At 50.5% G+C, this 27,732-nt stretch overlaps 5 protein-coding genes across 10 annotated transcripts; 4 read left to right on the top strand and 1 right to left on the bottom strand.

Moving 5' to 3' along the window:
• The first annotated feature begins 1,288 nt into the window (after window positions 1-1,288).
• LOC117648039 lies at window positions 1,289-9,771 on the top strand. 6 transcript variants are annotated; one of them, XM_034390188.1, is made up of 3 exons: window positions 1,289-1,483; window positions 3,881-8,951; window positions 9,234-9,771. In XM_034390188.1, the coding sequence occupies exon 2, from the start codon at window positions 6,038-6,040 to the stop codon at window positions 7,010-7,012; it is 975 nt and encodes a 324-aa protein (XP_034246079.1). In that variant the 5' UTR covers window positions 1,289-1,483; window positions 3,881-6,037; the 3' UTR covers window positions 7,013-8,951; window positions 9,234-9,771. The 6 variants fall into 6 exon arrangements, with proteins under 6 accessions (XP_034246079.1, XP_034246084.1, XP_034246080.1 ...); XM_034390193.1 differs by lacking the exon at window positions 1,289-1,483 and adding an exon at window positions 2,535-2,570; XM_034390189.1 differs by lacking the exon at window positions 1,289-1,483 and adding an exon at window positions 3,275-3,337.
• On the top strand, window positions 3,200-5,827 carry LOC117648438 (zinc finger protein 672-like). Its single transcript, XM_034390943.1, has 7 exons — window positions 3,200-3,230; window positions 3,881-4,086; window positions 4,416-4,431; window positions 4,964-5,102; window positions 5,256-5,354; window positions 5,427-5,479; window positions 5,535-5,827. Exons 1-7 carry the CDS (start codon window positions 3,200-3,202, stop codon window positions 5,825-5,827), a joined length of 837 nt encoding a protein of 278 aa, XP_034246834.1.
• Window positions 9,772-10,030: 259 nt separating the features above from the next.
• LOC117648038 (putative transporter svop-1) lies at window positions 10,031-13,773 on the top strand. Its single transcript, XM_034390186.1, has 12 exons — window positions 10,031-10,156; window positions 10,355-10,414; window positions 10,534-10,704; window positions 10,934-11,096; window positions 11,406-11,603; window positions 11,675-11,828; window positions 12,022-12,188; window positions 12,274-12,430; window positions 12,745-12,883; window positions 12,963-13,122; window positions 13,361-13,488; window positions 13,642-13,773. The coding sequence occupies exons 1-12, from the start codon at window positions 10,129-10,131 to the stop codon at window positions 13,692-13,694; spliced, it is 1,578 nt and encodes a 525-aa protein (XP_034246077.1). The 5' UTR covers window positions 10,031-10,128; the 3' UTR covers window positions 13,695-13,773.
• A 1,038-nt stretch (window positions 13,774-14,811) lies between these two features.
• Window positions 14,812-18,226, top strand: LOC117648437 (major facilitator superfamily domain-containing protein 12-like). Its single transcript, XM_034390941.1, has 8 exons — window positions 14,812-15,004; window positions 15,365-15,448; window positions 15,556-16,082; window positions 16,348-16,533; window positions 16,775-16,883; window positions 16,993-17,143; window positions 17,837-17,973; window positions 18,058-18,226. Exons 1-8 carry the CDS (start codon window positions 14,812-14,814, stop codon window positions 18,084-18,086), a joined length of 1,416 nt encoding a protein of 471 aa, XP_034246832.1. The 3' UTR covers window positions 18,087-18,226.
• Window positions 18,227-19,460: 1,234 nt separating this feature from the next.
• On the bottom strand, window positions 19,461-27,486 carry LOC117647966. Its single transcript, XM_034389984.1, has 16 exons — window positions 26,990-27,486; window positions 26,033-26,820; window positions 25,724-25,942; window positions 25,515-25,646; window positions 25,292-25,411; window positions 24,894-25,208; window positions 24,496-24,824; window positions 24,208-24,415; window positions 23,894-24,117; window positions 22,282-23,799; window positions 22,014-22,208; window positions 21,442-21,932; window positions 20,310-21,178; window positions 20,189-20,228; window positions 19,979-20,099; window positions 19,461-19,908 (listed from the first exon to the last, which is right to left on the bottom strand). Exons 1-16 carry the CDS (start codon window positions 27,160-27,162, stop codon window positions 19,861-19,863), a joined length of 5,790 nt encoding a protein of 1,929 aa, XP_034245875.1. The 5' UTR covers window positions 27,163-27,486; the 3' UTR covers window positions 19,461-19,860.
• Window positions 27,487-27,732: the final 246 nt, after the last annotated feature.

Genomic DNA, 27,732 nt, shown 5'->3' with positions numbered 1-27,732 from the left:
CTGCGCCCTCCAGGTCGCTAAGTCGTTTCGGAGAGCATGCATTTTGGCCAGAACGCTGTTGCACAGTGGGCCAGAAGACCGGTGGAGACGGCCAAAACTCTCGACGCGTTTTGAACTCCAGAGTCGCTTAACAAGACTCGAACCGAACGTGTGACCCCACCAATGGATTCCTCGTTCGGAGAGCAATTCATTGGTGGGATCACACGTTCGGTTTGAGCCCCATTTAGCGACTCTGGAGCTCAAAACGCGCCTTGGGTTTCGGCCGCCTCCACCGGTCTGGTCCACTGTGCGTGCTGGCCGCGCCGTTCCCCGTGGCACGTGGCCAGTCCCTCTGCGCAGGTGGTGGCGCTGCCGCTGTCCTGCCTGGGCTTCTACTCGCTCATGGCGGTCGTGGGCTGCATCACCATGAGCCTCACCACGCTGTACCGCGTGGCCGGCCACCGCATCGCGGCCGCCCGGGGGCTGCACGAGGTGCTGCAGGCCGTGCGCGTGCACCAGAGCGTCTCGCAGTGCGCCACCAGGCTCAACGACATCCTCGCCGACGTGCTGGTCCACGTGATGGTGGCCGTGTTCGCCCTGCCCCTCGTGGGCACACTGCAGGTACAGTGGGGTGGACCCGACCCGCGCCGACGAGACTGACAGTCGACTTGAACACGGCCGCCACGTGCCCGCAGGTCCTGTTCAACGACGTGGACCCCATGACCCTGTCGGCGGTCCCCACCATCGTCGGCGTGTTCCTGCCGCTGGCCACGATGAGTCAGGGGCTGATGGACGCGAGCTCGGCGGTGTCCGAGAGTGCGTGCTGGCGGTGTGCTTTCTCTACTCGTGCCCGTTATCACGAAGACCACTCAAACGGTCTGGCCGGCAGTCTGGCCCGCAGTCTGCAGCAGATTGGCCGAGTCAGCCGTGGGCCATGTGTCCGGCGGTCCGCGTGGGGTCTTAGCTGCCGGGATTGCCTATCGCCCTGTCGACCAATGGGAGCGCGTTGCCGCGCGTTGCCGCGTTGCGGGGCACCCTACGCGCCGGGTCCCGCCGGGTAGGGCGCCCCTCGCCGGCCCTCCACTCCACGTGGCCCGAAAAGCGCGGCAACTCCTTGACGGCGGCGGCCGGCCGTGACGTCACAGTGCGGCCGCCGCGTGGCCCGCGCGCTCCGCGTCGTCTGCTAGCTAATCTCCTTTGCAGGCGCGTTCTACACGGCGGCCGACGCCCAGGCTGACGCCCAGGACGACCGCGCCGCCGTCCACCGCGTGCTGCTGCTGGCCATGCTGGTGGCGGCCCGGCCCGCCCACCTCGCCATCAAGGGCCTGGGCCAGCTCAGCCTGAGCAGCGCGGGCAGCGCCCTGCGCGCCTGGTACCAGACCCTCAACATCCTGGTCGGCATCAGCAAGGACATGCAGTAGCCTGCCTCACCCACGCCGTCTCGCAATAAAGTTTTTTTTCGCCGCTGACTTACTTTCACAAGTTTCTTCGCCTTCGCGAGTTGGTATGTTCTTGTTAGTTTATTAGTTGGTGGACGCAGGTCGCAGGTGGTGTTTTTGAGCACGATTTCGTTAGCGAGAAGCTCACTTGAGTCGATGCTAAAATAGTACACCCATGGGTAATGCATGTACGTAATCTGCATGGATAGTTCGCGTTAAAGCGCAAGTAGATTCTCTTGCACTGAAAATTTAATTGTGTACTGAATACGCACCACGCACTCAGGTTTTCAGTGTGGCCATGGAGCAGTAATGTTAGAGTGCGCTGGGGACAGACACGATGTTTATTTCAACTCCTTCGTGTCGCGCTCGCGGGACTTGAATGAGTAGTCCTCTATCGCCGCTGCTGGTCTTCACTTGCCACCGGGACCGGTTTTGGGGTGGGCGATGTTGTGGGCGATGAGCTTGCCGACGCCGGCGGGCCTGCCGGACTTGCTGCCGCTGGGCTTCTTGGCGCCGCCGCCGAAGCAGGCCAGGCTGAAGCAGCCCTTGCCGGGGGAGCGACGCTCGCGGCTCTCCTCCGCGGGGGCGCCGAACACGGCCTGCAAGAGCCACTCCATTGCCACAAGACCGGTGGAGGCGGCCAAAGACGCGTGCAGAGCTCCAGAGTCGCTGAATGGGACTCGAACCGAACGTGTGATCCCACCAATGGATTCCTCTTACCGAGAGCAATCCATTGGTGGGGTCACACGTTCGATTCGAGTCCTGTTTAGCGCCTTTGGCGTTCAAAACGCGTCTTTGGCCGCCTGCGCTTGTCTTCCGGCCCACTGTGCGACGTCACCTAACCAGACCTGACCCAACAGACGAAGGGCTCTAATTGGAGTGCACTCACCAGGACGCACAGGGCGAGGACCACGAGGATGGGGAGCACGCTGACCTTCATGTTGGCGATGGAATGCCTCCCCCGGCCGGCGGTCGCCTTTTAAAGGGCTGACGACGTGTTCGGGACGCCGCGCTCGTGACGTCCAATCATTACGGTGCCCTCGACGGCCAGTCACGAGCACCATAACCCGTCGCGGCTGCACGACTGAGACGGCACAATTCTGCAGAATAGTGCAGAATATTCCTCTGTCGGCCAAGCATTCCGTCCTGGAGGTAGGCAACAAGCACGACACCCACACCGAGGGTGGTACGGTGATCCCACAGTGGGGCTCCCGCACCTCGGACATGGCTTGGCTCGGGAAAATGGAACTGACCACATGACTCTCCGAATCGAGGGGGGAACAGCTTCCCACATTCGTTGTACAAAATTTGACCACATTCCACATTCAGGTGGCAAAAACGCCTGTAAGTAGGCAACATGTGTGGCAAAAACGGTAGAAATCTAGCACATTCTTGCACATTTACACAATCATTGTACGCAAAATTTTACAGTGGGTCACCCCTCGCTCCGAATCGTTCAAGTATTGCCTCAGAGATAACATGAGCAATAAAATAAGCATAAATAACGCGACTTTAGTGACTGTTTCTGGGAAAATGACGTGGATCACAGCTCCAAATACGTACATGTTGTTTATTTTACCTTTGGAGGAATATTTTAACATGACAACGTTATAATATCATGTTTGAAAATTTAGAGCCGCCCCTCTGCGTGAACACTTAATATACTCCAAAAAACCTTTTTCTTGGACACCCCTTACTTCAGTGTCTCTCCCGAACGGTGAGGTTCTGTCTTCAATGCCCAGCTATTTCAACCGACGGCTTTATTTGACTTTGGCGCTGACATGGAGACTTCCGGAGACTTCCCTGCTTCCGGTGTGAACTGCGAATAGTGGTTTGCGTATAAGACTATACCCACAGTGCCTTGCGGCATGCGGGCGGCTGGCGGCTTCAAACCACAACAACAATGCCCGCTCATTTCGGTTGTCAGGATTTCTCGGAATTATTTCAACGACATGAAACGCCGCTCCGGCGAAGATTGGAGCTCTATTATTCGTGCGATCGTCTGGCCCTGACCGACCCTTGTAGCAAAGCCGAACGTCGCGAGTTGTCCACGACGTGGGATGCGTTGAGACAAGAGAGCATAACCTCGACAAACACCAGGACTTTCGGTCTTGCCACTACGCTGTAGTGCATTGCTTTCCCTCTACTTAGGGAACATGCCGGCATTGCAGTGCCTGGGCTGGGCGCGACACCAACTCTTGGACCAATCCTGCCTGTGTCACTCTCAAGAAAGTGAAAGAATACCTCGCGAGAAAGTTCGAGATGCTGAGATGCTATTTCCCACTTTCTCCAACTGCATGCATTTTCGCTCGTCCTTTGGCCTGAAAGCCTCATTCCAGTTCTAGCAGTGTGGCACCACAGCACCCTCACGTCCCCGTCGTTGGTGCCGGGCAACGCCGTTTCGGCGGCTGAGAAGGGTGCCTCTACTGTACGAAACTTAACTCTTGTTTCTCTTGTTCCAGGCTCCTATTTCGCTGACAAACTGGACACCTTCCAAGACTACGGGGACTCAATGAACCAGCTGACTGAAATGTGTGATCTTCGCCGGGACCCTTTGACCAATCCAGGAGTTTCTGCAAGGGTGCGATTGCCGTCACGCATTGATGACAGAATACAGGAAATAAACGACACTCGTGGAGACATGATGACTAAAGTGTTCAAGTGCACGGTTTGTGACAAGGTCTTCTCCCATCGTGGCCATGCCAATACACACATTCGGATTCACACAGGGGAAAAGCCTTTTGAGTGCCCAGTGTGCCATAAACGATTTAACCAGAAAGCGCATGTCAGTTCCCACTTAAGAATCCACATCCGAGGGAAGTGATGAGGCAGTGCACCATAGCTTAGTGCCCATGTCGAAGAATTGGAATGTTCAAGTGCCGAATTTGTGTGTCAAATTATGTGTTCATCATTCTTTCTTGAATTTTCTGTTGCTGTTTCAATGAGCCTGTGCCTTTCACCATCTGTCTTATTTGTGTACCTTTTGTCTAACTTTAGAACCAGAGATGTGCAAGTACAAATTTTGAATTATTATTTTATTAACGAATCTTAGCAATCAAATGCAATAAGTGAAATTAATATTTGTTAGTAAAGTGAAATGTATTATCTCCTCAAAATATACTTATGTTATGTCCTAAATTTTAGTTAGATCTCTGGAACTAATAGCTGAGTCTGAAATACAAATTTTTATCTCAAAATGTTTTATCATTAGTTTAACTGAGTTGTTCTTAGTGTCTTTGAATTATCTCGCTTGTTGTAACTGTTTGTTGTTTTTGAAATTGTACACCCAGGAAATGAATAAATGTAATGGCCCCAGACCACCAGGGTTCCTAACCTTTTGAAGGAAAATGTGTATGGTGCTTTCTGGGCTGTACATTCACTCATTATCATTGGGCAGCAGTCGTAGTTTGAAATGTAGTACCTTATTTTATTTCAATGGTATGCGCAGAGTTATGGGGTGTATTCGTAGTTAAATCGCTTGGAGCACACGCGATCTTCCACATTACCCTGAATCCACCTTTTTATCTCTCCTGTTCTATTCCCAGGTTCCCTGAACTTGGACTCCTCCGACTCCAGTAGCGTGTCCCCCAGCGAGCTCCACAGTGGACCTCGTGATTCGATCAGCGCTGAAGCTCCTCCTGGGGGCAGAGAAAAAGTGAAAACCCAATGTGCTAAGTGCTCCAAGTGCGGCAAAAACAAGGCTATGAAGTGCCCTGTTTGCAACGAAAGATTTGAAGACTTGAATTATTTGAAACTACACGCCAAACTTCACATATTATAAGCAGGACTGCAATTGTCTTTTTGTTGAATGTCACTTTAAATTCTTTTTATGTTAAGCCTTTTTCATTTTAAAAATATCACTTCAAAATTAATTCCTAGTAGACCTAGACATCTGATCTCTGTAAATGGATTGTTTGGTCATGTTCAAGTTCCAATGTATTTTAAATGCTTTCCGTATTAGGTTATACCTTCTCTGAATCAGTTTTGATGTCTATTTAAAATTAAAAGAATGACTGTAACTGTGCTTCTCTTGTTTTCAGCTTGTTCATCAAATGGGACTGGTGCTGCTTGCGTTGCCTGTTGCTTGTTGCTCACTTTTGTCTTGTCTTTGCACAGGCTTGGCCGTCGATCCGCTTGGGGTGGAGCCTGGCGCCGTGCTCGCTAACCAGTGCCTCAGGTGCCTGAGGATGTTCACCACCAAGAAGAACCTGGACCGCCACCTGTGCCAGCGCACCTTGCCCCGCCCCTTCCAGTGCCCACAATGCTCGTGGAGTTTCATGGAGAAGTCCAAGTTGGTGCTGCACATTCGCACTCACACTGGCGAAAAGCCCTACGAGTGCCCTACGTGCTTCGCCAAGTTCTCCCGCAAAGACAGTATGGACAGGCACATTCAGAAGACTCATAAATGATGACATCCCAGAATTTGAAATAAAGAAATCTGAATTAGAAAATGTTTAAATTTTAGTCAAGAATTCAACCTTTATGTTTTTGCATGTCTCTTGGGACCCTTTGTGTTGCATGATATCTGAAAAGTTGTAAGGGAGTAAATGGGGTAAATGGTAATTGGGTAAATGCACCAGTCGTTTTTTAGTCATCCAGAGTCTTAAATACTCTGGTTTATGTGCTGTTGTGTCCTATGTTTTATGTATGCCATTCTGTTCACAGGCTCTTTGAAAACAGAGGAGGGGAACAGCGACACTGACTCCGTGGTTCGACTTCCAGAGGATATGTTGGCTGCCGCATCTTCCAGCGACTCTTCCTTCAAGTTCAATCTGGATGATGACGATCTAGAAGCAAACACAGTTCATGAAGAAGCAAATGTCTGGGATGCTGTTAGGATCGAAGCAAATCAGAGACATTCTGACAGCCAAGAAACGGATGACAGTGATGCCATTAGTCAAGAAGAAAACGACAGAGAAACAGCCAGTCAAGAAACAAATGACCTGGATATGATTATAGAAGAAGCGAGTGGCAGAGATAGCGTCAGCCAAGAAAACGATCCTGGCTTTGCTAATGATTCAAGTGACTCCTATGAAACTGAACACGATGCAACTGTGTACCAACCTCCTGCTTCAAGTGCAATGGCCAAAAGAGCAAACCTCAAAAAGAGAAATGTTAAAAAGACAAAGGCCAGGAAGTCAACTATCCTAAAGAGAAGAGCTAAGAGGACAGTGAGGGCACCGTCTGCTGCGATTTTGCGCTCGAGTACCTCTAATCAAAACATTCCGCGCAAGCAGAAGAATGCTGTAAATTTGTCTGGATCGGAAAACTCACCAACTAAAACGTTGAAGAAGTGCCCCAAGTGTGGTCAGTTAGTTTACAATGTGAAGCGTCATCTTTTGCTGAAGCATGGGCAGAAGCCACCTAGTTCAGAACAGGTGCTGTCACAACAGTATCCTGAGGAACCTGACAAAACCTCTCATTTGTGCAAAAAGGTCTCGTGTCACTTGTGCCTTGAGCTGTTCAAGCAGGCCGATCTTAAACTGCATCTGCTAACTCATTATGGTCTTCCGTGTGCTGTATGTTTCAAAGTGTTCCCTGAAAAGAAGCTGCTGGACGATCACCGTTGTGTGCGCACAAAAGCTAGTGCCTAGCACCAGTTTTCTCCTTTATGTACATAATTAAATCCAATTTTTTTTTGTCTGTTTTGAGCAAACTGAATCTTGTTATAACTGTTCAGTACTGCCTTTGTGATTACTACAATGTGATCTTAATATTTTATTAGCATGACTGTTGTGCTCACAAATGAGACACTTGCTTTTATGTCAAACCTCAGAGGATTTTGCTTTTTATTTTGGTTTAGTTCATGAACAAAAATGTATGTCACTAATTATTTTTTGTTTGTGTTTGCAATCATTTTAACTATTTGTGTGAGGGAACTAACCTTTTGACAAATGTGTTTGTGGCTAGTTATTTTTTTTTTCTGTTTGGGTTGTCAATAATTTAATTTATTTGTGCTGGGAGGTACTTTCTGTTAGGATTTTGGGTGACAAATTTGTGTTCTTACAAATGTCTGTGAAAATCTGGTTTGTGTTTGGCTTTAGTAAATAGTCTTCATAAGTACCACTCGTTTTCTGTAGTTTGCTTTTTTATCTATAAACAAATGTTCCTCCTCAAATTAACCGGGGATTCAAATAACCTGACAGCAAAGCCACCATTCCAGTTCTGCTATTCTGTTTCAGCTTCTCATACTTTCTGTTCTGTGTCCTATAGGTTGTGCCGACCACGACGACACGGACTGGAACGACCCAGATTGGGAAGCTGTAGAAGGTGTTGAAGTTGCTGGCGGCTCCCCAGCGTACAAGGTCCTCAAGTACGACAACTCAGATGAGGAAGACTCAAGTTGGAGCGGGGCAGATAGCCGAGCAGATCCAGACTACAGCTGTGTGCTGCCCCAGGACGACAGAGAGGGTGCAAGTGGCTCCAGCACTGGCTCGGAGCCACAGAAGTTACAGTGCCCCACGTGCGGGGAGAAGTACCGCTCGGTTCGCTGCTGGGTCGGCCACAGCGCTGTCTGTGGGAAGGCCGGTGGCAAGGCCACTGGCAAGGCCTCGGTGGCAGAGGAGGGCAAGGAGACCCTCTTGAAAGCCAACCGACCACCCCACGGGCGCTCCACAGCGCATCGCCTGAAAATTAAGTCCAGCAAAACAGCCAAGCCGCTGAAAACAAGGAAGCTATTCAAGAAAATTGGACCAGTTAATACGACACACTATATGCGACGGATTTGTGACAGCCAAAAAAAGTGCCACATCTGCTTGGAAGTGGTTGGGAGCATGGAGCAGCTGGAGGTGCACGTCCTGGCGCACTACGGGTACCCCTGTGCCCGATGCAACACCGTCTACCCAGACTTTGAACAGCTCCAGAACATTGCCAAGTACAAGAAGCACGTGTGTCCTGCTGACCCTGAACCTGAAACAAACTGACATTCTTGCCGACTTGTTGTTTTGTGTCAAATTCGATCATCTAATGAGGATTCATTGTAAATATGTTAATTAGTTCATTGACAATTGTATTGTTTATGTCTTTGTTTCTACTAAATTGTTGTATTTTGTATAATGGTTGCAATCGGTTCTATTCTTTCTAAGTGTTGGATATAATGTTTTATGAAATTGTTTTATTATCTTTCAATTGGTGCAAATAGAACTTACCTATTTGGATCATAGCGTCGGTGGCTGGGAACCTTTTAGACTTCTATCATGTAATGAGCTGTCAGAAATTGGATCTGACTTCTCTTTTCTTCTTTCAACCAATGCTGTAATTTAAAGTTGCCTTTTCAGTGCATTTTTTTTTTTTGTATTATTATTGGGAAATAGACTATGCTTTGGTAGTTTTTTTTTTTTTGCTTTTTTTAAAATGGCCACAATGTTTACCTTTGGCGTGGCGCTGGCGCGCTTTGGCGGCAAGCACACCGCGGTGCCGCCTGGCCGTCCCTGCGCCTCACACTTCGTTGTCTCGCAGGTCCAACGGGCTGCCCTGACGCGTCCGACTCCGAGGACCCCCTGTGGCTGAGCGAGCAGGACGACCTCTCTGGCGGTGAGTGCGAGTCAGGAAGGCCGGTGGAGGCGGACAAAACTCGAGACGCGTTTTGAGCTCCAAAATCGCTAAATGGGACTCGAATCGAACGTGTGACCCCACCAATGGATTCCTCGTAATCCATTGGTGGGGTCACACGTTCAGTTCGAGTCCACTTTATCGACCCATGGGCTCAAAACGCGCCTAGAATTTGGGCCGCCTCCACCGGTCTTGGCCCACTGTACGCGAGCGACTTTCGCCACTGCCAACCGCCCCGACGCCAACCGCCCCGACTTTTTCCAGTGTTGTCCAACGTGGAGGTGAAGATGGAGGTGGACGGCGACGGCCGCTTCTCGTGGAGTCCCGACGACGCGCCCGTGCAGGGGACGTCGTCCGGGACGTCGTCCTACGCGCCAGGACGCCGCCACACCCTCGGCCTCGACGGCGGCCTCGACGAGGAGGAGGAGGCGACGCGGGCCGCGGCGCTGATGCACACGTGGCCGAAGAGAGTGCGACGCCAGGAGGAGCTCAGGGACGTGTTTCCCCCCTCCAGCCACGCCTGGCCCTACGCCTGCCACATCTGCGGCAGCGGCTTCCTCAAGAAGGAGGACCGCGCGCACCACCTGCTCATCCACGAGTCCCTCAGGCGCTCCTAGCCGCCCCGCCCCCGTGTCGCACACCTTCGGTCCCACCCATTTTCATGTGTCTCTCTTCGCTGAATTTTAAATTGCTGCTCTTCGCTGAGTTTCCTCGATCGATCGCCCTATTCGTCAGTGCTGCCGCTTGTACATACATGCCTATGCCTGTATCAGAAACGCATTAATAAATATTTACCAACATACTCTGGCGGTTTTCTTTTCTATGCGACCTGCACCTGAAACATGGTCCGATGGGAAAGCTCCATGACAGGCGGATTGGGTGACGTAGTGACGGATTTGCCGACGAGTCGTCACCGTTGCCTTGACGGGAAGTGGTCCTGGGAGCACTGCCGGCATTGCAACGCATGTTGACAACCATGACGCGCCGTTTTTAGAAAAAGATAAGAAAAGGAGCGCGACGGTAAACACGCTTTTCGTACCTCATTATCAAACTGTGCGAAAAGCCAAACCTCGGCGAGTTGGGCGCGCACCAGGCCCCAGGCCGTGTCAGACACGTTCCGTCCCGGCCTCCTCGAAGCACGCAGCAGCGCGCAGCAGCCATGGTCGCACCCGTTGGACCCGTGTCAGGTACCGCCACCGCCGCGCCCAGAAAGACCCCACCTGGCCAGCGGGGGCGTGCAGGCTACACTGTGCCGACCTCCCGGAGCGTTTGCCTACCTGTGGGGCGGCGGTGTTGCCTACACGCCACGCTTTCCATTGGGGGCTGTTCGTTCTGAGGGATGGCTGAGTAGATAAGTGGGGTGATGCGTCCGGTCTGCGTTCCAGAACCACAGGCGGCCACCAAGCTCAAGACCGTCACCATAGATGAGGCCATCCAAGCCACCGGTAAGCTCGTCTGGCGAGGGAAGGCCGAGCTGTCTGCATGGCTCTGTCTCTCTCGCACGCGAGGGGCGCCCTATGAAGGTGCGAGAGAGACAGCGCATTGAGTGTGGTGGTGGTCGCAGGCGTGGGGCTGTACCACTGGCTGCTGGTGGTGGCCACGGGCATGTGCTCGGCCAGCGCCGTCGGCGAGATCGTCTCCATGTCGTACGTGCTGTCGCCGGCCGCGTGGATGGCGTGCGACCTCAGCATGAACCTCTCCGACAAGGTCCTGCTCAGCTCCATCGTGTTCATAGGTACGTGGAGGGCGACCCGGGTAGCGTTGCCACTACACGACACACCGGTGTCTGAAGTGTTGCCACCCTCAGCCGGCCCCTTCGGCGACGTCTCCAGGGCAAAGTCCACATAGAGCCTGGCTAGCTGGCTGAGGTTGGCAACGCTATGGACACTCGTGCATGGTGCGAGTCTCCGTGGCCGGACCCGCCTCTGACGGAGGCATGCTTGGCTTGCTTGTTGCCCCGGAAGGCATGCTGATGGGCACCCACTTGTGGGGCGTGACCGCCGACTCGTGGGGGCGGCTGCCGCTGCTCAGGTTGACCCTGCTGCTCGACGCCGTGGTCGGGGTCATCTCGTCCCTGCTGCCCGACAAGCGCCTCTTCATCGCGGCCAGGTTCTTCAACGGCTTCCTGTGAGTGCCTCCGAGACGCGGCCTGGCGGGCAGGCCGAGGTTGCACAGTGGATTTGCCAGAAGACCGGTGGAGGCGGCTAAAACTCTGGACACGTTTTGAGCTCCAGAGTCGCTAAATGGGACTCGAAGTGAGCGTGTGACCCCACCAATGGATTGCCCTCCGAACGAGGAATCCATTGGTGGGGTCACACGTTCGGTTCGACTCCATTTAGCGACTCTAGCTCAAAACGCGTCTGGAATTTTGTCCGCCCCCACCGCTCGGCCCACTGCGGGTTGGCGACCCCTTGCTTACGCTGTCCCGGGCCGCAGCGTGGCGGGCCCCACCTCCACGGCCATGGCGTACCTGGGCGAGTTCCACACGGAGAAGACGCGCGCCAAGGCCATGATCATCCTGGGGCTGTTCCCGGGCGGCTGGACGCTGTTCGTGGCCATGCTCGCCTACCTGGTGCTGCCGCTAGACATCGCCTGGGAGCTGCCCTCGTTCTACGGGGAAGGCGCCCTCTACCGGTACGCCCCGGCGCTTCATTCCGCCGCGATTGACGGCAAACGACACGCAAACGCTCTGACACACTGCGCAGGCCGTGGCGGCTGTACATCCTGCTCAACTCCATGCCCGCCCTGCTGACCGGGCTGTCCTTCCTGCTGTTCCCCGAGTCGCCGCGGTTCCTGGTGGCCACCGGCCGGCCCCAGAAGGCCCTGGACGCGCTGCGCACCGTGCACGCCTTCAACAAGGTGGGCGTCATGCCGAGGGTCGCTCCACTCGAACCGAACGTGTGACCCCACCAATGGATTCCTCGTTCGGAGAGCAATCCATTGGTGGGGTCACACGTTCGGTTCGAGTCCCATTTAGGGACTCTGGAGCTCAACACGCGTCCCGAGTTTTGGCCGCCCCGCCCACTGCGTTGTTGACGGTGTCCGCCTGCAGGGCCGCAAGAAAGAGTTCCCCGTCGGCGCCCTGGTGGCGTCCCTGGACGGGCCACAGAGCGGCGGCAAGCTCATGGCCATGTGGAACCAGACGGCCCCGCTCTTCGGCCGCGAGCACCTCAAGAACACGGCGCTCGTGTGCGCCGTGCTGTTCGCCCTCGTCAGCAGGTAGGTCCGCGTCGGCCGTCCGAGGTGGAGCACTTCAAGCACTTCTGGCCCACTGTACACTGGTACACTGTTGGGTGCTTGGCAGCGCCAACGGCCTGCTCGTGTGGATGCCGGAGATCTTCAACCGGATGGCGCTGTTCCTGGTCGAGCAGCCCGACGTGGAGGTGACGGCGTGCCAGGCCATCGACTACATGCAGGAGCTGCGGAGCAACATCACCGCGGCCGTGTCGGAGGCGGGCCAGGTTCGCACCGCTTCACGCACTGGGCCAGAAGACCGGTGGAGGCGGCCAAAATCCCGGACGCGCTTTGAGCTCCAGAGTCGCTAAATGGGACTCGAACAGAACGTGTGACCCCACCAATGGATTCCTCGTTCGGAGAGCAATCCATTGGTGGGTCACACGTTCGGTTCGAGTCCCATTTAGCGACTCTGCAGCTCACAACAGTCCGGGATTTTAACCGCCTCTAGCACCGGTGTTCTAGCCCACTGTGAATAATTTCTCTTATTCTGGATTGGAATCCACCAAAGTTATCCACGTTGGAAACAAACTCTCTCCAGGAGTCGTTGCCGCTGCAGTGCGGTGGTGAGCTGCCGGCCTCCATGTTCTTCAACACGGGGGTCATCGGCGTGTCCAACGTGGCCCTCGGCTTCCTCAGCTCGTTCTTCGTCAACTGGATGGGCAAGAGGAACATGTTGGGTGCGTTGGGTCGCGCAGTTTCTCGGCGGCACCCGTTTTGTGGTCCTTGAAGGCGGTGTCTGTGTTTGTGTTCGCGCAGCGGGGATCCTGGTGCTGTCGGGGGTGTGCGCCTTGCTGCTGACGGTGGTGCCCTCGTCCCTGGCCATGCTGGTGCTGGCCTGCGGCACCATCTCGCTCTCCAGCACCGGCGTCAGCATCATCGTGGCCCTGGCCTGCGAGAACTACCCCACCACTCTGAGGTGCGTGCCGCACAGTGGATTTGCCAGAAGACCGGTGGAGGCTGCTAAAACTCCAGACGCGTCTTGAGCTCCAGAGCCGCTAAATAGGGATCGAACGGAACGTGTGACCCCACCATTGGATTCCTCGTTCGGAGAGCAATCCATTGGCCGCCTCCACCGGTCTTCTGGCCCACTGTGCGTGCCGCTTGCACTTGCAGCGAGTGCCAAGCCTTTGCTCGTTCCTTCCGCATCCCCGCAGGGCCACGGCGGTGAGCCTCAGCATGCTGGCGGGCCGGTGCGGCTCCATGTCGGGGAGCTTGCTGTTCGGCGCGCTGCTGGACACGCAGTGCAACTCGGCCTTCTGGGGGTTCGGGGCGCTCCTGGCGGGCAAGTATTCCCAGTGTCGCCGCATGGGCAGGCGACCCTTCCAACGCTGTTGCGTGGGGAGATTTCGTCTGCTAACGCGGCAAGGCTTTTTTGTTGAGAACACCTGTCCCGTTGTTCCAAACGAATGATGTCATTCCCGACGTGTTGTTGCAGTGTGTGGCGTGCTCAGCTTCCTTCTGCCACGAAGAGGGAAGTACGCAACTTGAATCGGCGAGCCCCATCATCACACTGTTTTAAGCCCCCTTGTAAATAATAAAGAAAAAATAAAAAAATTGTAAAATAGGAAAAAAGCTACTTCTGACGTTTTAATTTGAAATCGAAATTTGGTGACGGATCCCTTTCCCTGACATCGACCGTGGCCTTGACTTTGAACCGGTCCGGTAGGCCGGCAGGATGGCCACGTTTTGGCAGTCCAAATCCAAGCGGTGCCGGAGGGGAGGGGAGGGGAGGGGGGTCGAAGTTGAAAGGCGACACCGACGCACCACAAAAGCCTTACTAGTTCCCGTGGTGGGCAGCGGGCGGCAGCTAGCGGCAGCTACAGTGACCACGCGTCGGCCAGCCTTGAAGGGGAGGGGGGAGGGGGGCACGCGCCTGCACTGCATGCCGGCGTCGGCCGCATCACGTAACCGTGTGGCTGGGTGCCAGGGAGTCTCGGCCTCTCCGCTCCAGTCGTGTCCGGGCCGTGCCGCCGTGCTTACTGCAGCACTGCTTCGCCTTCGCCGCGACGCCCAGCGCGTGCAGCCGGCCGGGAGGACCCACCGCCCGCACCATGCCGCCGCCGACGACGCCGCTGACGACGCCGACGCCCCGCCAGGCCCGCCAGCGCAGCTGGTAGTCGCAGCTGCGCGGACAGGTGCGGCCGACACCTGGGACTGCCTGGCCTCATCAGTCGGCACCACACTGCCCCGCCGGCCCTGAAGGTACTGCCGGGTTCGGGGTTCGCGTCCCGGCGTCGCCGGCGTCCATTCCGCGGCCCTCGCGTTGGCGTCGCCTGGCGTTGCCACCACTGTAAGCCTCGGCGTGCCCGGCGGCGTGCCGGCCGGCCCTACCCACCGGATCAGTACGTATTCTGTTACCGGCGCGCGGCGCGCACCACCGCCTCCACCGTCCTGTCCTCCGCCCACGCCGGGCGGCCGGGCCGTGGGGAAGCCTCGCCGGTGCCGCACTCCGTGCAACTCCGTGGCTCCGCACTCTACAGTGCCGCCAACACGCGTCACGTCGCGAGACGCGGGATGCGGATTCGCAATGAGTGTCGACGCGCCCCTCGCCTAGCGTGACGCCGTGCTTGCCGTCCCTGTCCGCAGGCCGCAGGCTGCAGGCGCCATGGACGACGCGGACCGCAGGACGCCGCTGCTGGGGCCGCGGCCCGCCCTCACCGTCGCGCAGAAGGCGGCGTACGGCGTGGGCCACGTGCTCAACGACATCTGCGCCGCGCTCTGGTTCTCCTACACGCTGCTCTTCATGCAGCTCGTGCTCAAGATCCCCGCCACCACGTCCGGGGCGCTGCTCCTCGTCGGTCAGCATCCGTTCCGAACCCACACGGTGCCACACAGTGCTGCCAGGGAGGAAAAACCTCCCTCGTACAGTGGGCCAGAAGACCGGTGGAGGCGGCCCAAACTCTAGACGCGTTTTGAGCTCCAGAGTCGCTAAATGGGACTCGAACCGAACGTGTGACCCCACCAATAGATTGCTCTCTGAACGAGGAATCAATTGGTGGGGGTCACTCACACGATTCCTGTTCAGCGACTCTGGGGCTCTTTAAACGCGTCCGGGATTTCAACCGCCTCCATGGAAGTTTTGCCTGCCTACTTGCAAGACAGCACTGAATCTGCGCGAATGCGGCGAGTGGGACGTGAAGAGTGGGCTCTTGTTACAGGGCAGGTGGTGGACGCCGTGGCCACCCCACTGGTGGGCATCATGTCGGACAAGTGGGGCAGCCGGAAGACATGGCACCTCGCAGGTTGGTGGTGAAGCCACAGCGTTTCCAACGCTAGTGAGACGGCTGAGTTTTAAAGTCGGGTTTGCCCATTTTGGCGCGGTGTACACTCCGGTCCCTCCGCTCCGCAGGCACGGTGCTGGTGCTGGTGAGCTTCCCGCTGGTGTTCTCGGAGTGCGGCGTGTGCTGGATGGCGCCGACGCTGACCTGGGTGGCGCCGCTGTACTACGCGCTGCTCATCACGGCCTTCCAGACGGGCTGGGCCACGGTGCAGATCGCCCACCTGTCTCTCATCCCGGACCTGACGCCGCGCCAGGCGGAGCGCGCCGAGCTCACGGCCATCCGCTACACGGCCTCGGTGTGCTCCTCGCTGGCGCTCTACGTCATCACCTGGGTCGTTTTCCACGTGACGCGCGGCGCCATGGGCGACAACAAGATCGGCCCCGGGGACGTGTTCAAGTTCCGCAGCATCGTGTTCGTGGGCATCACCATCGGCTCGGTGTGCTCCATCTGGTTCCGGTACGGGCTGTCCGTGCCTAGCCACGCCGACATCACCGTCCGCCACCGCCACGCCGCCAACGGCGCCAACGGCGTCAGCGGCCGCAAGGGCGGCGGCGTCAGCGGCCTGCACTACCTGCGCCAGTCGGCCCTGTACCAGGTACGCGACGGCCCCACAGTGGACTTGCCAGAAGACAGGCGGAAGCGGCCGAAACTCTGGACGCGTTTTGAGCTCCAGGGTCGCCAAACAGGACTCGAACCGAACGTGTGACCCCACCAATGGATTCCTCGTTCGGAGAGCAATCCATTGGTTGGGTCACACGTTCGTTTCGAGTCCCATTTAGCGACTCTGGAGCCCAAAACGCGTCTAGAGTTTTGGCTTGTTCTCGATGAGTGGCCTTGCAGTGCATGATGCTTCCCGCTAGGTGGCGCTGCTGTACATGGCATCCCGGCTCTTCCTCACGCTGTCCCTCGTGTACATGCCGCTGTACCTGGACGAGTCCCTGGACCAGGACGCCGAGACCCTGGCCAGCGTGCCGTTCGCCTCCTTCGTGGCGTCCTTCGTCGCCTCCCTGGCCGTCAAGTACTCCAACAGCTTCCTCAGCAGCAAGGTTGGTGCCGGTGCATGCCTCCAAGGCGCCTGCGAAGACAGGCTAGGCAACCACCCAGACAGCAGGCACGGGTGTGCGGCGGGTTGCCTACCCTGCGGGTCGCAGGCGCCTTGCGAAGACAGGGCAGGCAACCGCCCAGATAGCAGGCACGGGTGTGTGCGGGTTGCCTACCCTGTGAATCGCAGGCGCCTCGACTCCAGACTTTGTGACTCCCTCTCGCTTTGCCGCCGCGGCCGCGCAGGTGGGCTACCTCCTGGGGGCCGTCATCTCGCTGGGCGGCTGCATCCTGGTGGGGGTCGGCAGCGGCGCCAACGAGACCGCGCAGATGTACGGCGTGGCCGTGCTGCTGGGTGAGTACCACCCCGTCAGAGGGACATCCTCTCCCGCACTTCCGCGGGACGCCCAGCGAGTGCGAGAGAGACAGCGCTAATCGCTCGGCCCCATCCCACCCCATCCCAGGCGCCGGCAGCTCCATCACCATGGTGACCTCCCTCTGCATCACGGCGGACCTGATCGGCCCCAACACGGACAGCGGCGCCTTCGTCTACGGGGCCGTCACCTTCGCGGACAAGCTCTTCAACGGCATCGCCGTCATGATCATCGAGGAGCTGTACGTCATATCACTTTTCGAGTTTTTTTGTCATATTATTTATTATTGATATCCTGTTTGATCTTGATTTTTGAAGCAAAAATGCATGCAGAGCAGTTGTGCAATTTCAATATGCGTGCACTTCAGTGTTTTTTTTTTTTTTCATTTTTGATTTGAACCGCACTGCGGCGGTGCCAACAGTAGCAGAGTAGCAGGGAATTCCCATTGGGGTCAGGCCTCTTCTCTCTTCTAGTGAGCTGATGTTTGCTGCTGTCGATCCGAGCGACCTATCTTTCCACAGTGCAGGCCCGCTTCAATTTTTATCCGGGCCGCGAGATGTTGGCTCGCCACACGGTCAAGCAAGAGGGCGCTGGAGTGGGCGGAAGTTGGTAGCACTGCAGGCAGGATTGTTATGTTTGCCGGATAAAGCATGGACAAAGCGACTAGGCGGCTTTCGTTGTGTGAAGCTCGCTCCCTCAGGCTGTGTGTTTTGCTGATTCCTCCACCCTTCTTGTTTCTCAGAAGGTATTTCCAACTTCAACAAGTACCTCACCAGTGTGGCGCTCCCTTTTGCCTACGGGGTTCGGGGTGAACCTTTGGGGAGAATCTAACCTGTTGCTGTCATGTGTGAATAACATGTCCATCTACCCGCCGAAATTGTTTGAGATTCTCTCGAAAAGAATTAATTCTCTGTCGTGCTTGTGTGCATTCCAGGAAGTGTGAGGACGTGACGCAGTGCCCGCACTACTATCAAGACGTCCTGGCCTACGTTTGTGGTGGTTCTGCCTTGTTAGGTCTGGTGGTTCTCCTGACTGTACTGCCATACAGCAAACACCTCCTACCATTCAGAGGTGCGCAAGTACTCCACTGATTCTCAAACGTCTATTTAAAATCAGTTGATTTATTTAAATTTGTTGGGGTTTTTCTCCCTTTAGGTAAGAGAACTAAGATTATTGTTGGCTGACAACATCACAATGAGTGAGGAGACTCGTCCCAGTGTGGAAAACGCAGCAGTCCCTTTCAACCGCTATAGTAAACTTCTGGCAGCTCTGAAGAAAGCACCTGTCGAAGAATGTGATCAGCCTCCAGCTTCAGATGGGGAGAGATCGCAAACCCCAGACATTAATCATTGTGGCAAATCTTTGTCAGCTCCTTTCCAGAGCTCCCCAAACTTTGGTAGGGAATCCTCCCCAACTCCAGACGTTTCTATAGAGAAAAGCCCAAGTGACAATTGCAGTGCAAGTGGATCAGACAGGCAAGATCCTTCTCCTGCTGTGTATGAGATAATTTGGGATCACACAATGAGTGATGGCTCAGAAGAAGAAGATGATGAAGAGGAAGAGGAGGATGAAGGAGAAGAGGAAGATTTTCACAGTGTTGATGGAGAGATGTATGATAAATGGTACGGTAGTTCCTCTGTCTGTTATGGGCAGACTGACGAAGATAATTGCAAATTTTGCGAATTCTCGCAGCGTTTTGAAGATGATGATAACAGCTATGAAGTTGATGAAGTAACAAGCAAATTGAAAAAGTTACCTCACTCTGATAAGAGCCCATATGAACCAGGTAAAATGCTATACACTAGGTCTCATGATATTGACGAAGATGAAGACAGAAATAAAATATATGATAAATGGATCTGTGATGTAGAGACCTGGGAGAGGCAGAGATTACTGTGGTTAGATGAAAGAGGAAAGATTGAGGGCTTTGATTCTTCCTGTGATAAAGACCGAACATTTCTTGTTAAAGTGGATAGTGCTGCATCTAAGCTCCTATCCAAAACTGGTACTTTGAAGAGACATGAAAGTTTCTCTGACTCAGCCCTCTTCAACACAAATGATGACCACTCATTTAGTCAGAGTGAAGAGGATGTTTCTGGAGTGAGCGAATGCTTAAATGTTGACAATCCAAAGGAACGTTGTGAAATCCTCTACAATGATAGCAGCACAAATTTAGTGAGATATTCTGAAGAGCCAATGGAAAGTGAAGACAAACCATTGACCCTTCCTCTTGATTTGACCTCTGTATATGAGTTTACAGATCGTAATTTGTGGCGTAAATACCACAATTGTTTCAAAGAAGGCAAATTTAATAATAACCAGTGATGCTATCCATGCTGTGGGTGGGTATGTTGACCACGTTAACAATTTACTTACTTTGACCGCATACCATTCTGCTTAGTGGCCATTTGTGCAAGATCTTTGGTTTTTGTTAATAATTTGTTTAGTTTTGTTCTCAAGACTACTTGTTACTTCAGTAGTACATAGCTTCACTAGTCCTCATGTTTGCTTTTTGAGATTAAGAATTGAGAAGGGATGTGTTCAAAAGTACAAATCTATAAGTATAAATTTCATTTTATTTGAAACAGTATTGACTGCCTTCCTTTTGGCAAAAAAATCTTATTCTTACAGTAGAAACCACAAAATTATAACCATTCAATCATATCAAGAAAAATACAAGTCTCTGAATTCATGAAAAATCTTGGATTTACAATTTTATAACAAATCAGAATGATCAATTAATTCAATTGCTCACAAATAAAATAGAGAGAAAAACACTTTGTACAATTCTATAGGCAGGCTAATGGAACTAATAATTCTTGGTTGACTACAACATTAAGCACCAAGTACTTTTAGTTCTGAATATACATAGTTCTTACCTTAGATCCCTTATTTATAGGAAAAAATAAATCATCTTTAAAGTAAAAACAATTTTGTTGTTCTTTTTCCCTTTTGAAATTAATTCCTTTGACGGTGATTTGAGTAATTGGCAGAGCACTTCCTTCCCTACAATCAGAAGGTACAATTAAACTTACAATAATGTAATTTTTCAAAAGGAAAATTAAGCTTTACTGACCTGAGTCCCTTGAGAAGTATTTTGGTGAATATCTCTTTGGGGCATGTGCTGAGGAGAATCGGAAGGAGTGGCTGAGGCTGATGATGGTACAGTAGACTGCTGGTGTCGTGATGAAAGAGAACTAAACACACAACATTTAACACAATTTTAATGAAAAACTATAGTCAAGAATCAGAACTATATTTCTAAATCAATAAATATTATACACACCAAGAGGACTCCTCTCTTTCTGAACTTGCAGTCCGCGTTCCTGCAAGCAAGGTAAAACAAATGGTTTAATAAAAATCAATTGAAATGAGAACCCAAGCGAATTCAATGCAGTTTGACTGACCCATGGTGTCTCTAAGATGAGAGGAGTAATATTCAGGTCGTGTAGCTGTATTTCTACAGGAACCTGGGTGGAAGTTTGCTGACAAATCAACGTCAACACCAGAATCAGCATCACATGCTGCAGTGCTGCTTCTAATGTGATTAGAGGGAAAGTGAGCTGCTTCTTTCCTGTATGTTTCATCGCCTCTTCTGGCCCATCTCTGACAATTTGAGTGCACATCTGGCCCTGCATCATCTGTGGCTCTGTGAGGAGCTGAGGCTTCATCATCATTGTTGTCATCTGAATCTTCAGTGTCATCAAGCTCAATCACTTGAACACCACGGCTGGAGTTCATGCTGTTGAGGATATCATTGAAAAGGAATGGATTAAATACTTGCTGCAGGGCTGCCTCTGTGAGCCACTCTGATACGTCTTCGTTATGAGGGGGCTGCTCATCTTCGTCTTCCATGCTCAACGTTCCAAAGTCAATGAGATCTTCGTGCCTTTCCCACATCCTGCGCTGTTTTTGCATAGCTCTATTCCTCTCATTCCAAGAAGTAGGTGCTGGTCTCGCTGACTGATGATCACCAAAAGCATCTGAATTTTTCTGAAGTTTTTTCTCTTTGTTAGGCTCACTTCTGTCATCACTACAAGCATTTGCAGTTTGATGGCAAGCACAAACGTGACATTCGTCTCTTCTAGAGTCCTCAGGTTCATCTCCTCCACCACCAACATGGTTGTGGGCAGTCCCCGAGTGGGTGTGTGTACACTCAGGCAAAGAGACACCAAAGGGAGGTACTGGAGATCCAGAGGCTTTGGCAGACTCCACTCGATTCAATACTCTTGCTTTGATATTTCTGGTGATTGAATCAAGTTCGGACAGCTTTTCCCTGCAAATAAAAGTAGTTTATGTAGAAAATTAGGTAGGATGTGGATGACAAGTCTTTGCTTTCAACTTTTCTGCTATCCCTACCTAGCAGCTTGACAAAGGTAAATAAAGCTTAAAGTATTTAATTATGATGGGAATGGATCTCATGAGGGGTGGGAGGGAAGAGTTGGGCAGGAGCAGGTACATGTTTGACATCTGCAAGTCAATTTAGGTGGAAAGGGAATGCAATTTTCAGAGTTAAAACAACAATGTAATAAGACATACCTCAACAGGACAGACGGGTCCTTCTCAACTTCAACAGAAGATTCTGATCCTAAAGCTTCTGCAATGGGTTGTGATGCACTGGGTGCAGAGACTGTCTCTGTAGGAGCCACATCTTGCTGGCTGACATCTAATGGGCAAGCTTCAAGTACACGAGCATCTTTTTCCCTTTGTAATGTTGTGTAGGATTTCAATCTTGAATTACCAGCTACTGGTTCCGGAGTCTTGGTGTGATGGTCAGAACCGCTGCTAGAGCAATGCTGACGAACAAGTTGGTAACCACTCAAGACAGCTGACATGGCCTGATCAGAAGGCTGCGGGACCACTTTCTGAACTCTCATATCAGGAAACTGGGTCACGTGGGATGGGAAGTCAGGGTACGCACAGTGAGCCACAAACATTGAAAGTGGGGAGTTACTTTGAGTATCATTTGTGAAGATCAGTGATGATGAATCAACAAGTGCAGATACACTCTCCAGTGGCTCAACAGAAAGCTGAAAAAAATATTGGAAGAGTTGTAGCTTACAACAGACACAGACTACTTCATGTAATATTTGCAAATGTATCAAACTTACTTTGATTTGACCCCTGCAAGCTCCAGAAAAGTCCATGACATTATACCATCCAGATATGAATGGCAAACCTGCAGACAACACAGTGAGATCAACTGCTGAAAATCCTAACAGGGTTGCTGATGAATTCTGGTGATTTTTCTTGAGATGAGCAGCTTTTTCTTCTAGCCACAGCTTGAAAATTAAGCGTTTAACAGTCTGGAAAAGCAATTGAAACATATAGATTTTGAAAATCAAAGGTTACCATTATTATTTGCTTCATTAGTCTTACCGATACTAGAAGGTCAACAGGCAGATGAACCTTAGTCTCCCAATGCCACTCAGGTTCACCATTGTACTCAACAGAAGGGCTGATTGAAACAGGATTCAAGCCCATATGAGCCGATATGTGACCATCAACTCCACAAGGATTAATACTGACAAACACTAGTGAATTGTCATTTTGATCTCCTCTTGACTCAGAAGGAGGGCTTCTTGTTTGTAAATGCAAAGCACATTCTACTCCAATCTTTGCTTGGAAAGAAGATGGTGCAAAGTTTGAGGTCTCATTGGTGATATCTTGAGCCACCTCCTTTACAAAAACCACCTCTTTTGATGCAGTAGAAGTTTCTACAGAAAACTCTTTATGTACTGATGTGCCTGAGCTAGAGCCTTGTTCTGATACGATTTCTAAAGTTTCCACATCATCAATACTCCGCTGTGGTAGCACAATGGTAGTAAATTCACTTTTAGATGGTGATCGCTCCCCATTTTGATTCCCCGGTAGATCAGCAGAAGTTCCAACGTCCCTTTGGGAGGTTTCCTTCCTTTCTCTGGGTGTGGTTTGACTTCCTTGAGAAGTACTTTCGATGATCACTTGTTGAGATTTATCTCGAGCAGAAACCTTTTCTGTGCTAGTCGCTGTATGCACACAATCAGAAATTTTTGAAACCAGCTTCGATGAAGCTATTGGACTGGTACCTCTGCTGGAAGTATGATTGTGCTGTAAGGAAGGGCTGGTGCTGGTTACAGCATCAACAACTTTTTTCATTTTCCCTTGGGAAGTAAAACTTGCATTCCTTGGAGTGGCACGGTCAAAAGAATCCTCTACTCTCAAAGGCCGAGAACTGACATTGACAGAGTGACTATTTTTATTCAGAGCACATTGACTCATCCCCTTTGTCATGTCAATCATATCAGCAATACTTTGGTTGTTTTCTGAATTGCATGAAGGGCTCAGCTGGTATGCACTGTCTGACATTCTGCTGGGTATCCTTGATCTAGCAGTGCGCTCATCAACAGGTTCCCAGGATGCATGAATATTTCTTGGGCTAGAATTTGTATTATTTTGTCTAATACCTTCAGTACAGTAAGACTCTGGGCGCACTTTTTTGCCAATCAGAAAGGTGTCATCCAGCTGTGATGAAGGGAACTTTTTATCTTTGGCCCAATTTGGAACAGTTGTGGATAAATCAAAAGACTCACTCAAAACAACATCAATTTCTGGTTTCTGTTTTTGAAAGCGTGTTTCTACCAAATCATAAGAAGGTAGATTCTCCGTTATAGAATCTCCTCTACTTCGAGGTAAATGGCCCTTTTGCATGAGGTTGACAACAGAATGACGATAGTCTAGTTTTAATCTTAAAGAACCACTATTCTCTGTGGGTTTCTGGCATTGTTTCGACAAGTCTTGAAAAGGCAAGTCTAAAACAACACTTGAACAGGACGATTGAGAAAAGTTCGCACTATTTTTTGATGCATCATTGTATGCATCTTCAAGAGTTAACATGCAGGTTAGAGGTAAGAAGGCCTGAGGAAAAAAATAAGAAGATAGATTTACATTGCTGAAGGTGTTAACAAATAAGTCTTTTCACATTTGAAGCCGAAATTAAGAAAATGCTCACCTCCGCAACCATGAAATCTTTCACTTCTTCACCGTAGGTCCTTAAGTTTAGTGTAAAAACAACACAAGCCCTTTTCTGCATTCCCTGAAGTTTAAAGGCTTGCTCAAGGAAAACATGGAATGCTTTATGTTTGGGCAGAACAGCAGTATGAATTTTATTCTGAGACTTTTGCCAGGTTCCATCAGCGCCTTCTGATGGCTCAGTGCTACAAGTATTCCAATCAACTGAAACAAATAATACAATCATCAAAAAAGAGGACTCAGGAGAATAATAAAGGCAACTGCCAAGAGTGGCTTCTTTAGTCTGTAATTTACCAAAATCATTCTTCAAGGTATTTGATACTGGGAACTTGTACGATATGTAGAAACTTCTATCCTCAGCAACAGAACTTTTTAAATAATTCGAATCTATAACTTGAATAATAGCAACAGCTAATTCATGCTTCAAGAGCTGCCCAGTATCCTGGACATTGGCATGTTGTTTGGGAAGGCTAGACTTGCTGCTAGGCACATATGCTAAACTCTAAAAACAGAACAAAACAAAACAGTAACTTTTCAGGTCATAGTAGAATCAGAATACATGGATCACTCAACAATATTTACCTGGTCTTTTGTTGAGAGGGAGGAGCTGTGTGATTTCAGCTTTGGCCGTGCTGATGATTGAGCACTAGAAGAGTCCGATAGATGGGAAGGCTTTGAAGCGTTGTTGGCCTGCGCCACAAGTCGTTTGATTACTTGATCCGCTTGGGAAACTTGACGAGGAACTCCAGACTTCCATTTATAGACAGAGGAATGTTTAGAGTGAATATTTCTTGTAACTGTAGTAACACTTCTACCAGCCTTTTTGTTTGAAGCATTTTTCAGAGAAACCTGGCTTTTTTTGGAAGCAGAAGACGTTTTTCTTGGACTTCTGATGCCAAGTGAATTGTTTTCTGTAGCAGAGAGCAGAGTGTTATTAAAAATAATGTATTGATCAACTCTATTGCTGTCAACAGACCTACCTGGATCAAGCAAGCCTCCGAAGTGTATTCGATCACGTCCCAACTCAAAACAAATTTTCAACTGAGCAACAGGAAGACAATCAGTAGCAATAACAGGGAGATCAAAGTCATGACGAAGGTGTAATGAATTGACAAGTTCTTTGGCAGAATTTGGTGCGGCAGAACCCAAGTACACAGGAACACGCTGATGCAGATGTCGAGCACAAACTTTAAAGGATAGAGCTGAAATGAGGCTGCACAAGTTTGTTTCTTCAGGTAAAGAACAACGCCATGTCTCAGGAATATTATGAACAGTACGATCTCCAAAAGTAACCTCTGAAAGGGAAATATGACAATAAAACATTTATATATTACAGATGGTAAAAACTCTGGCTGTGGAAACTAAAAGCTTTTCTTACCATGTCCATTAAACCGTTTTGAACAATAACGCACGTCTGATTCCCATGAGCGAGACTCTGGCACCAGAGGGAACTTGTATTCTACAAAATAGGTGACACCTGGTGGTTGCAATGAAATATCTGAAAAAAAAAAATTTTCATGTTACTCATTGGAAACATGCTTAACTTATAGCATAATAAAAATGTTTCTAATTTTCACATGTATTTATAGTCAGATACTGACTGGAGTGACTGGCAGAACTCTTCTTCTTGGGGGCATTTCCTATTCTCTTAATCCCAACAGAATTTAAAACCAAGCTATGGACGGTTACACGTAAACAATTGACTTGGGAGAGAAGTTGAGAGTCAACTTCGACTGAAATCAAACAAGAGATTACAATGGGGTAATCAAAGGTGTATGTTGAACAAGAGAATATTGTGAACATAACTTACAAGAACATTCATTCCCATTGATGGGAGCATTTATTTCATTTGTCTCAGCTGAATCTTCAGGCATATTCTCTCTTGACTTTGGTGACTCCTGCAGCTCCAGTCTCACTTTGGATTCTCCATAGATGTCGGGCACAACACTTTCCAATATATCTTTAGTAGGAGTAATATTTCGTAAAGCAGAAAGCGCTTCTTCCTCCTCCATTGAAGACATTGGTTTACCTGCACTCAAATATTTTTGTTAAAAAGACAAAGAAATTTTCAACATTTAACAGAAAAAAATACAGAAAATGAATAGAGTGAAGGACTTACCAGATAAATAATCAAGGACTTTTTTCTCAGAGACTGGACTTATTTTTTTTACACCTGAGTTTTGATGGGAAGGACCCAGTTGATTGGTAGGTAATGTGTCAAGAGTTTGCGGAACTCTCACATCTTTCAGTATGTCAGATGAGAGCAGATTGAAGTTAGGAATACTTTTCAAATCTAATGGGACGCCATCTTCCATCACTGAGGCAGTCATTGCATCTCTTAGTCTAGTCCCATGTTCGAGTATTTGAGAAATTATATTGCTTGTTGGAGACACTCTATTTTGGACTGAATCTAGGCTTTCTACATTCACAAAATAATCATCATTGGAATCACATTTTTGAGCTGATACACTTGAAACTTCACGTTTTGAAATAGTTTCATTGACTACTTTCTCATTACTCTTTGTTTTAGCTTCTTTAGAAAATTGTGACTGCTTCACAGATGTTGGTTTTTGCAGTACCTTAGTTTTCACAGAATTTTTATAGGACGTTGATTTGGGGTCAATACTTGCAGACATACGCAAGTTGAAGCTGACATGAAGATCACCAATACGGTTCCCAAAATTGTTGACAATGGGATAGTACCCCTGATACGGACAAGAGCCAAACATTTGCCACAAATTTGGAACACTAACACATCCAATGGGCATGCCGTATTTGTCTGCCATTGCGATTTCAAGGCTGCCACATTTATGAAGGTACTTCTCAAACAAAGCTGGTGAAGTTCGGATTTCATAGATGACACCAGTGTTCCTCTTTCTTATAGTTTCTTGAGCAACGTCTGTCGGTCTGTGGGGCGAACAATAAAACATAACAAGTGAGATCAGAGAAATAAAGCGTGTCAATTTTTAACATGAACATGGTAAAAACTAGCAACGGAACAGCCTCATCCATGACAAACAACCAAGTTGCTTTCCTAACAGATGCACAGATACCGTCAAAAGTAAATGTTCATCACCTGAAGGTCGTAGGCTCTTCTCCACCCCACCATAAGACAACCGCCGACACCTCTCCAGGAGGTTTTCGGGCCCACAAAACTTCATCCACTTTCATAACCAAATGCCCGCTCACATCCCCAACGACTTTTGGTGGGAGCGTCAGGCCCGCAACAGTCGTCCTGTCCTCTGCCATTGCGTTGACCGAACGCGACGCAACAGTTGTCACCTAAAGTGCACCCCATTCATGACCAGTGGACAGAGCGTCGGTCTTTCGGGACATGTTTCACAAGCGGTCGAGCAGTCATGTCAAATTTCATTCTAGCGCCACAACCTAAAGCCCCAAACAACAACAAACAACGCCGGTGCAGGTTACCAGCAGCCGGCACTTTCTGGCACTATGAGAAATTCACGCACACTCAACGACTAGGTGGAATCTCGGAATACTCCATTTTGATGATTATACGTATTGGTAGCCGGTCTTCAGAACAAAATTAGTGTCAAAAAATGGAAGATCAAATTATTTACCGAATCCCTAATGAACAAAACTTTACCCTAAAACAAAACCAACGCTGGATGTACTGAGAAATTTGTCATAGTAGTTCAAATTGGCGGGCAGTCAAGAAGCAGCCTCCGGAAACGGAAATCCATTTGTGTCACGTCTGTGTTCGTTTCGAACTCTCCTAAACCGAGAGTGATCGCGACTCGTCTTATTTACTTGCTGTTTCAAGGCTTGGTTCCAGAGAATCCCTTGTGCTTACTGTTT

This window comes from Thrips palmi, unplaced genomic scaffold, assembly GCF_012932325.1.
Source record: "Thrips palmi isolate BJ-2018 unplaced genomic scaffold, TpBJ-2018v1 HiC_scaffold_3, whole genome shotgun sequence".
In the NCBI taxonomy this organism is placed as follows: domain Eukaryota; kingdom Metazoa; phylum Arthropoda; class Insecta; order Thysanoptera; family Thripidae; genus Thrips; species Thrips palmi.
The sequence above is the reverse complement of the archived record's forward strand: the minus strand, read 5'-3'. Positions and strand labels throughout refer to the sequence as shown.

What these genes read in the sequence shown, in the direction of transcription:
- LOC117648039 (XM_034390188.1), top strand. Translation starts at nt 6,038, where the DNA reads ATGTGCTGTTGTGTCCTATGTTTTATGTATGCCATTCTGTTCACAGGC.
- LOC117648437 (XM_034390941.1), top strand. Translation starts at nt 14,812, where the DNA reads ATGGACGACGCGGACCGCAGGACGCCGCTGCTGGGGCCGCGGCCCGCC. An exon ending in GAAGACATGGCACCTCGCAG is followed by an intron (nt 15,449 to 15,555) that starts GTTGGTGGTGAA and finishes TCCGCTCCGCAG; the next exon opens with GCACGGTGCTGGTGCTGGTG. An exon ending in GCCAGTCGGCCCTGTACCAG is followed by an intron (nt 16,083 to 16,347) that starts GTACGCGACGGC and finishes GCTTCCCGCTAG; the next exon opens with GTGGCGCTGCTGTACATGGC.
- LOC117648038 (XM_034390186.1), top strand. Translation starts at nt 10,129, where the DNA reads ATGGTCGCACCCGTTGGACCCGTGTCAG. An exon ending in CCGTGCACGCCTTCAACAAG is followed by an intron (nt 11,829 to 12,021) that starts GTGGGCGTCATG and finishes GTCCGCCTGCAG; the next exon opens with GGCCGCAAGAAAGAGTTCCC. An exon ending in CTGTTCGCCCTCGTCAGCAG is followed by an intron (nt 12,189 to 12,273) that starts GTAGGTCCGCGT and finishes GGTGCTTGGCAG; the next exon opens with CGCCAACGGCCTGCTCGTGT.
- LOC117647966 (XM_034389984.1), bottom strand. Translation starts at nt 27,162, where the DNA reads ATGGCAGAGGACAGGACGACTGTTGCGGGCCTGACGCTCCCACCAAAA. An exon ending in TCATCTTAGAGACACCATGG is followed by an intron (nt 20,229 to 20,309) that starts GTCAGTCAAACT and finishes CCTTGCTTGCAG; the next exon opens with GAACGCGGACTGCAAGTTCA. An exon ending in ATACTTCTCAAGGGACTCAG is followed by an intron (nt 19,909 to 19,978) that starts GTCAGTAAAGCT and finishes TTCTGATTGTAG; the next exon opens with GGAAGGAAGTGCTCTGCCAA.
- LOC117648438 (XM_034390943.1), top strand. Translation starts at nt 3,200, where the DNA reads ATGGAGACTTCCGGAGACTTCCCTGCTTCCG. An exon ending in CGGAGACTTCCCTGCTTCCG is followed by an intron (nt 3,231 to 3,880) that starts GTGTGAACTGCG and finishes CTCTTGTTCCAG; the next exon opens with GCTCCTATTTCGCTGACAAA. An exon ending in CAATGTGCTAAGTGCTCCAA is followed by an intron (nt 5,103 to 5,255) that starts GTGCGGCAAAAA and finishes TTTTATGTTAAG; the next exon opens with CCTTTTTCATTTTAAAAATA.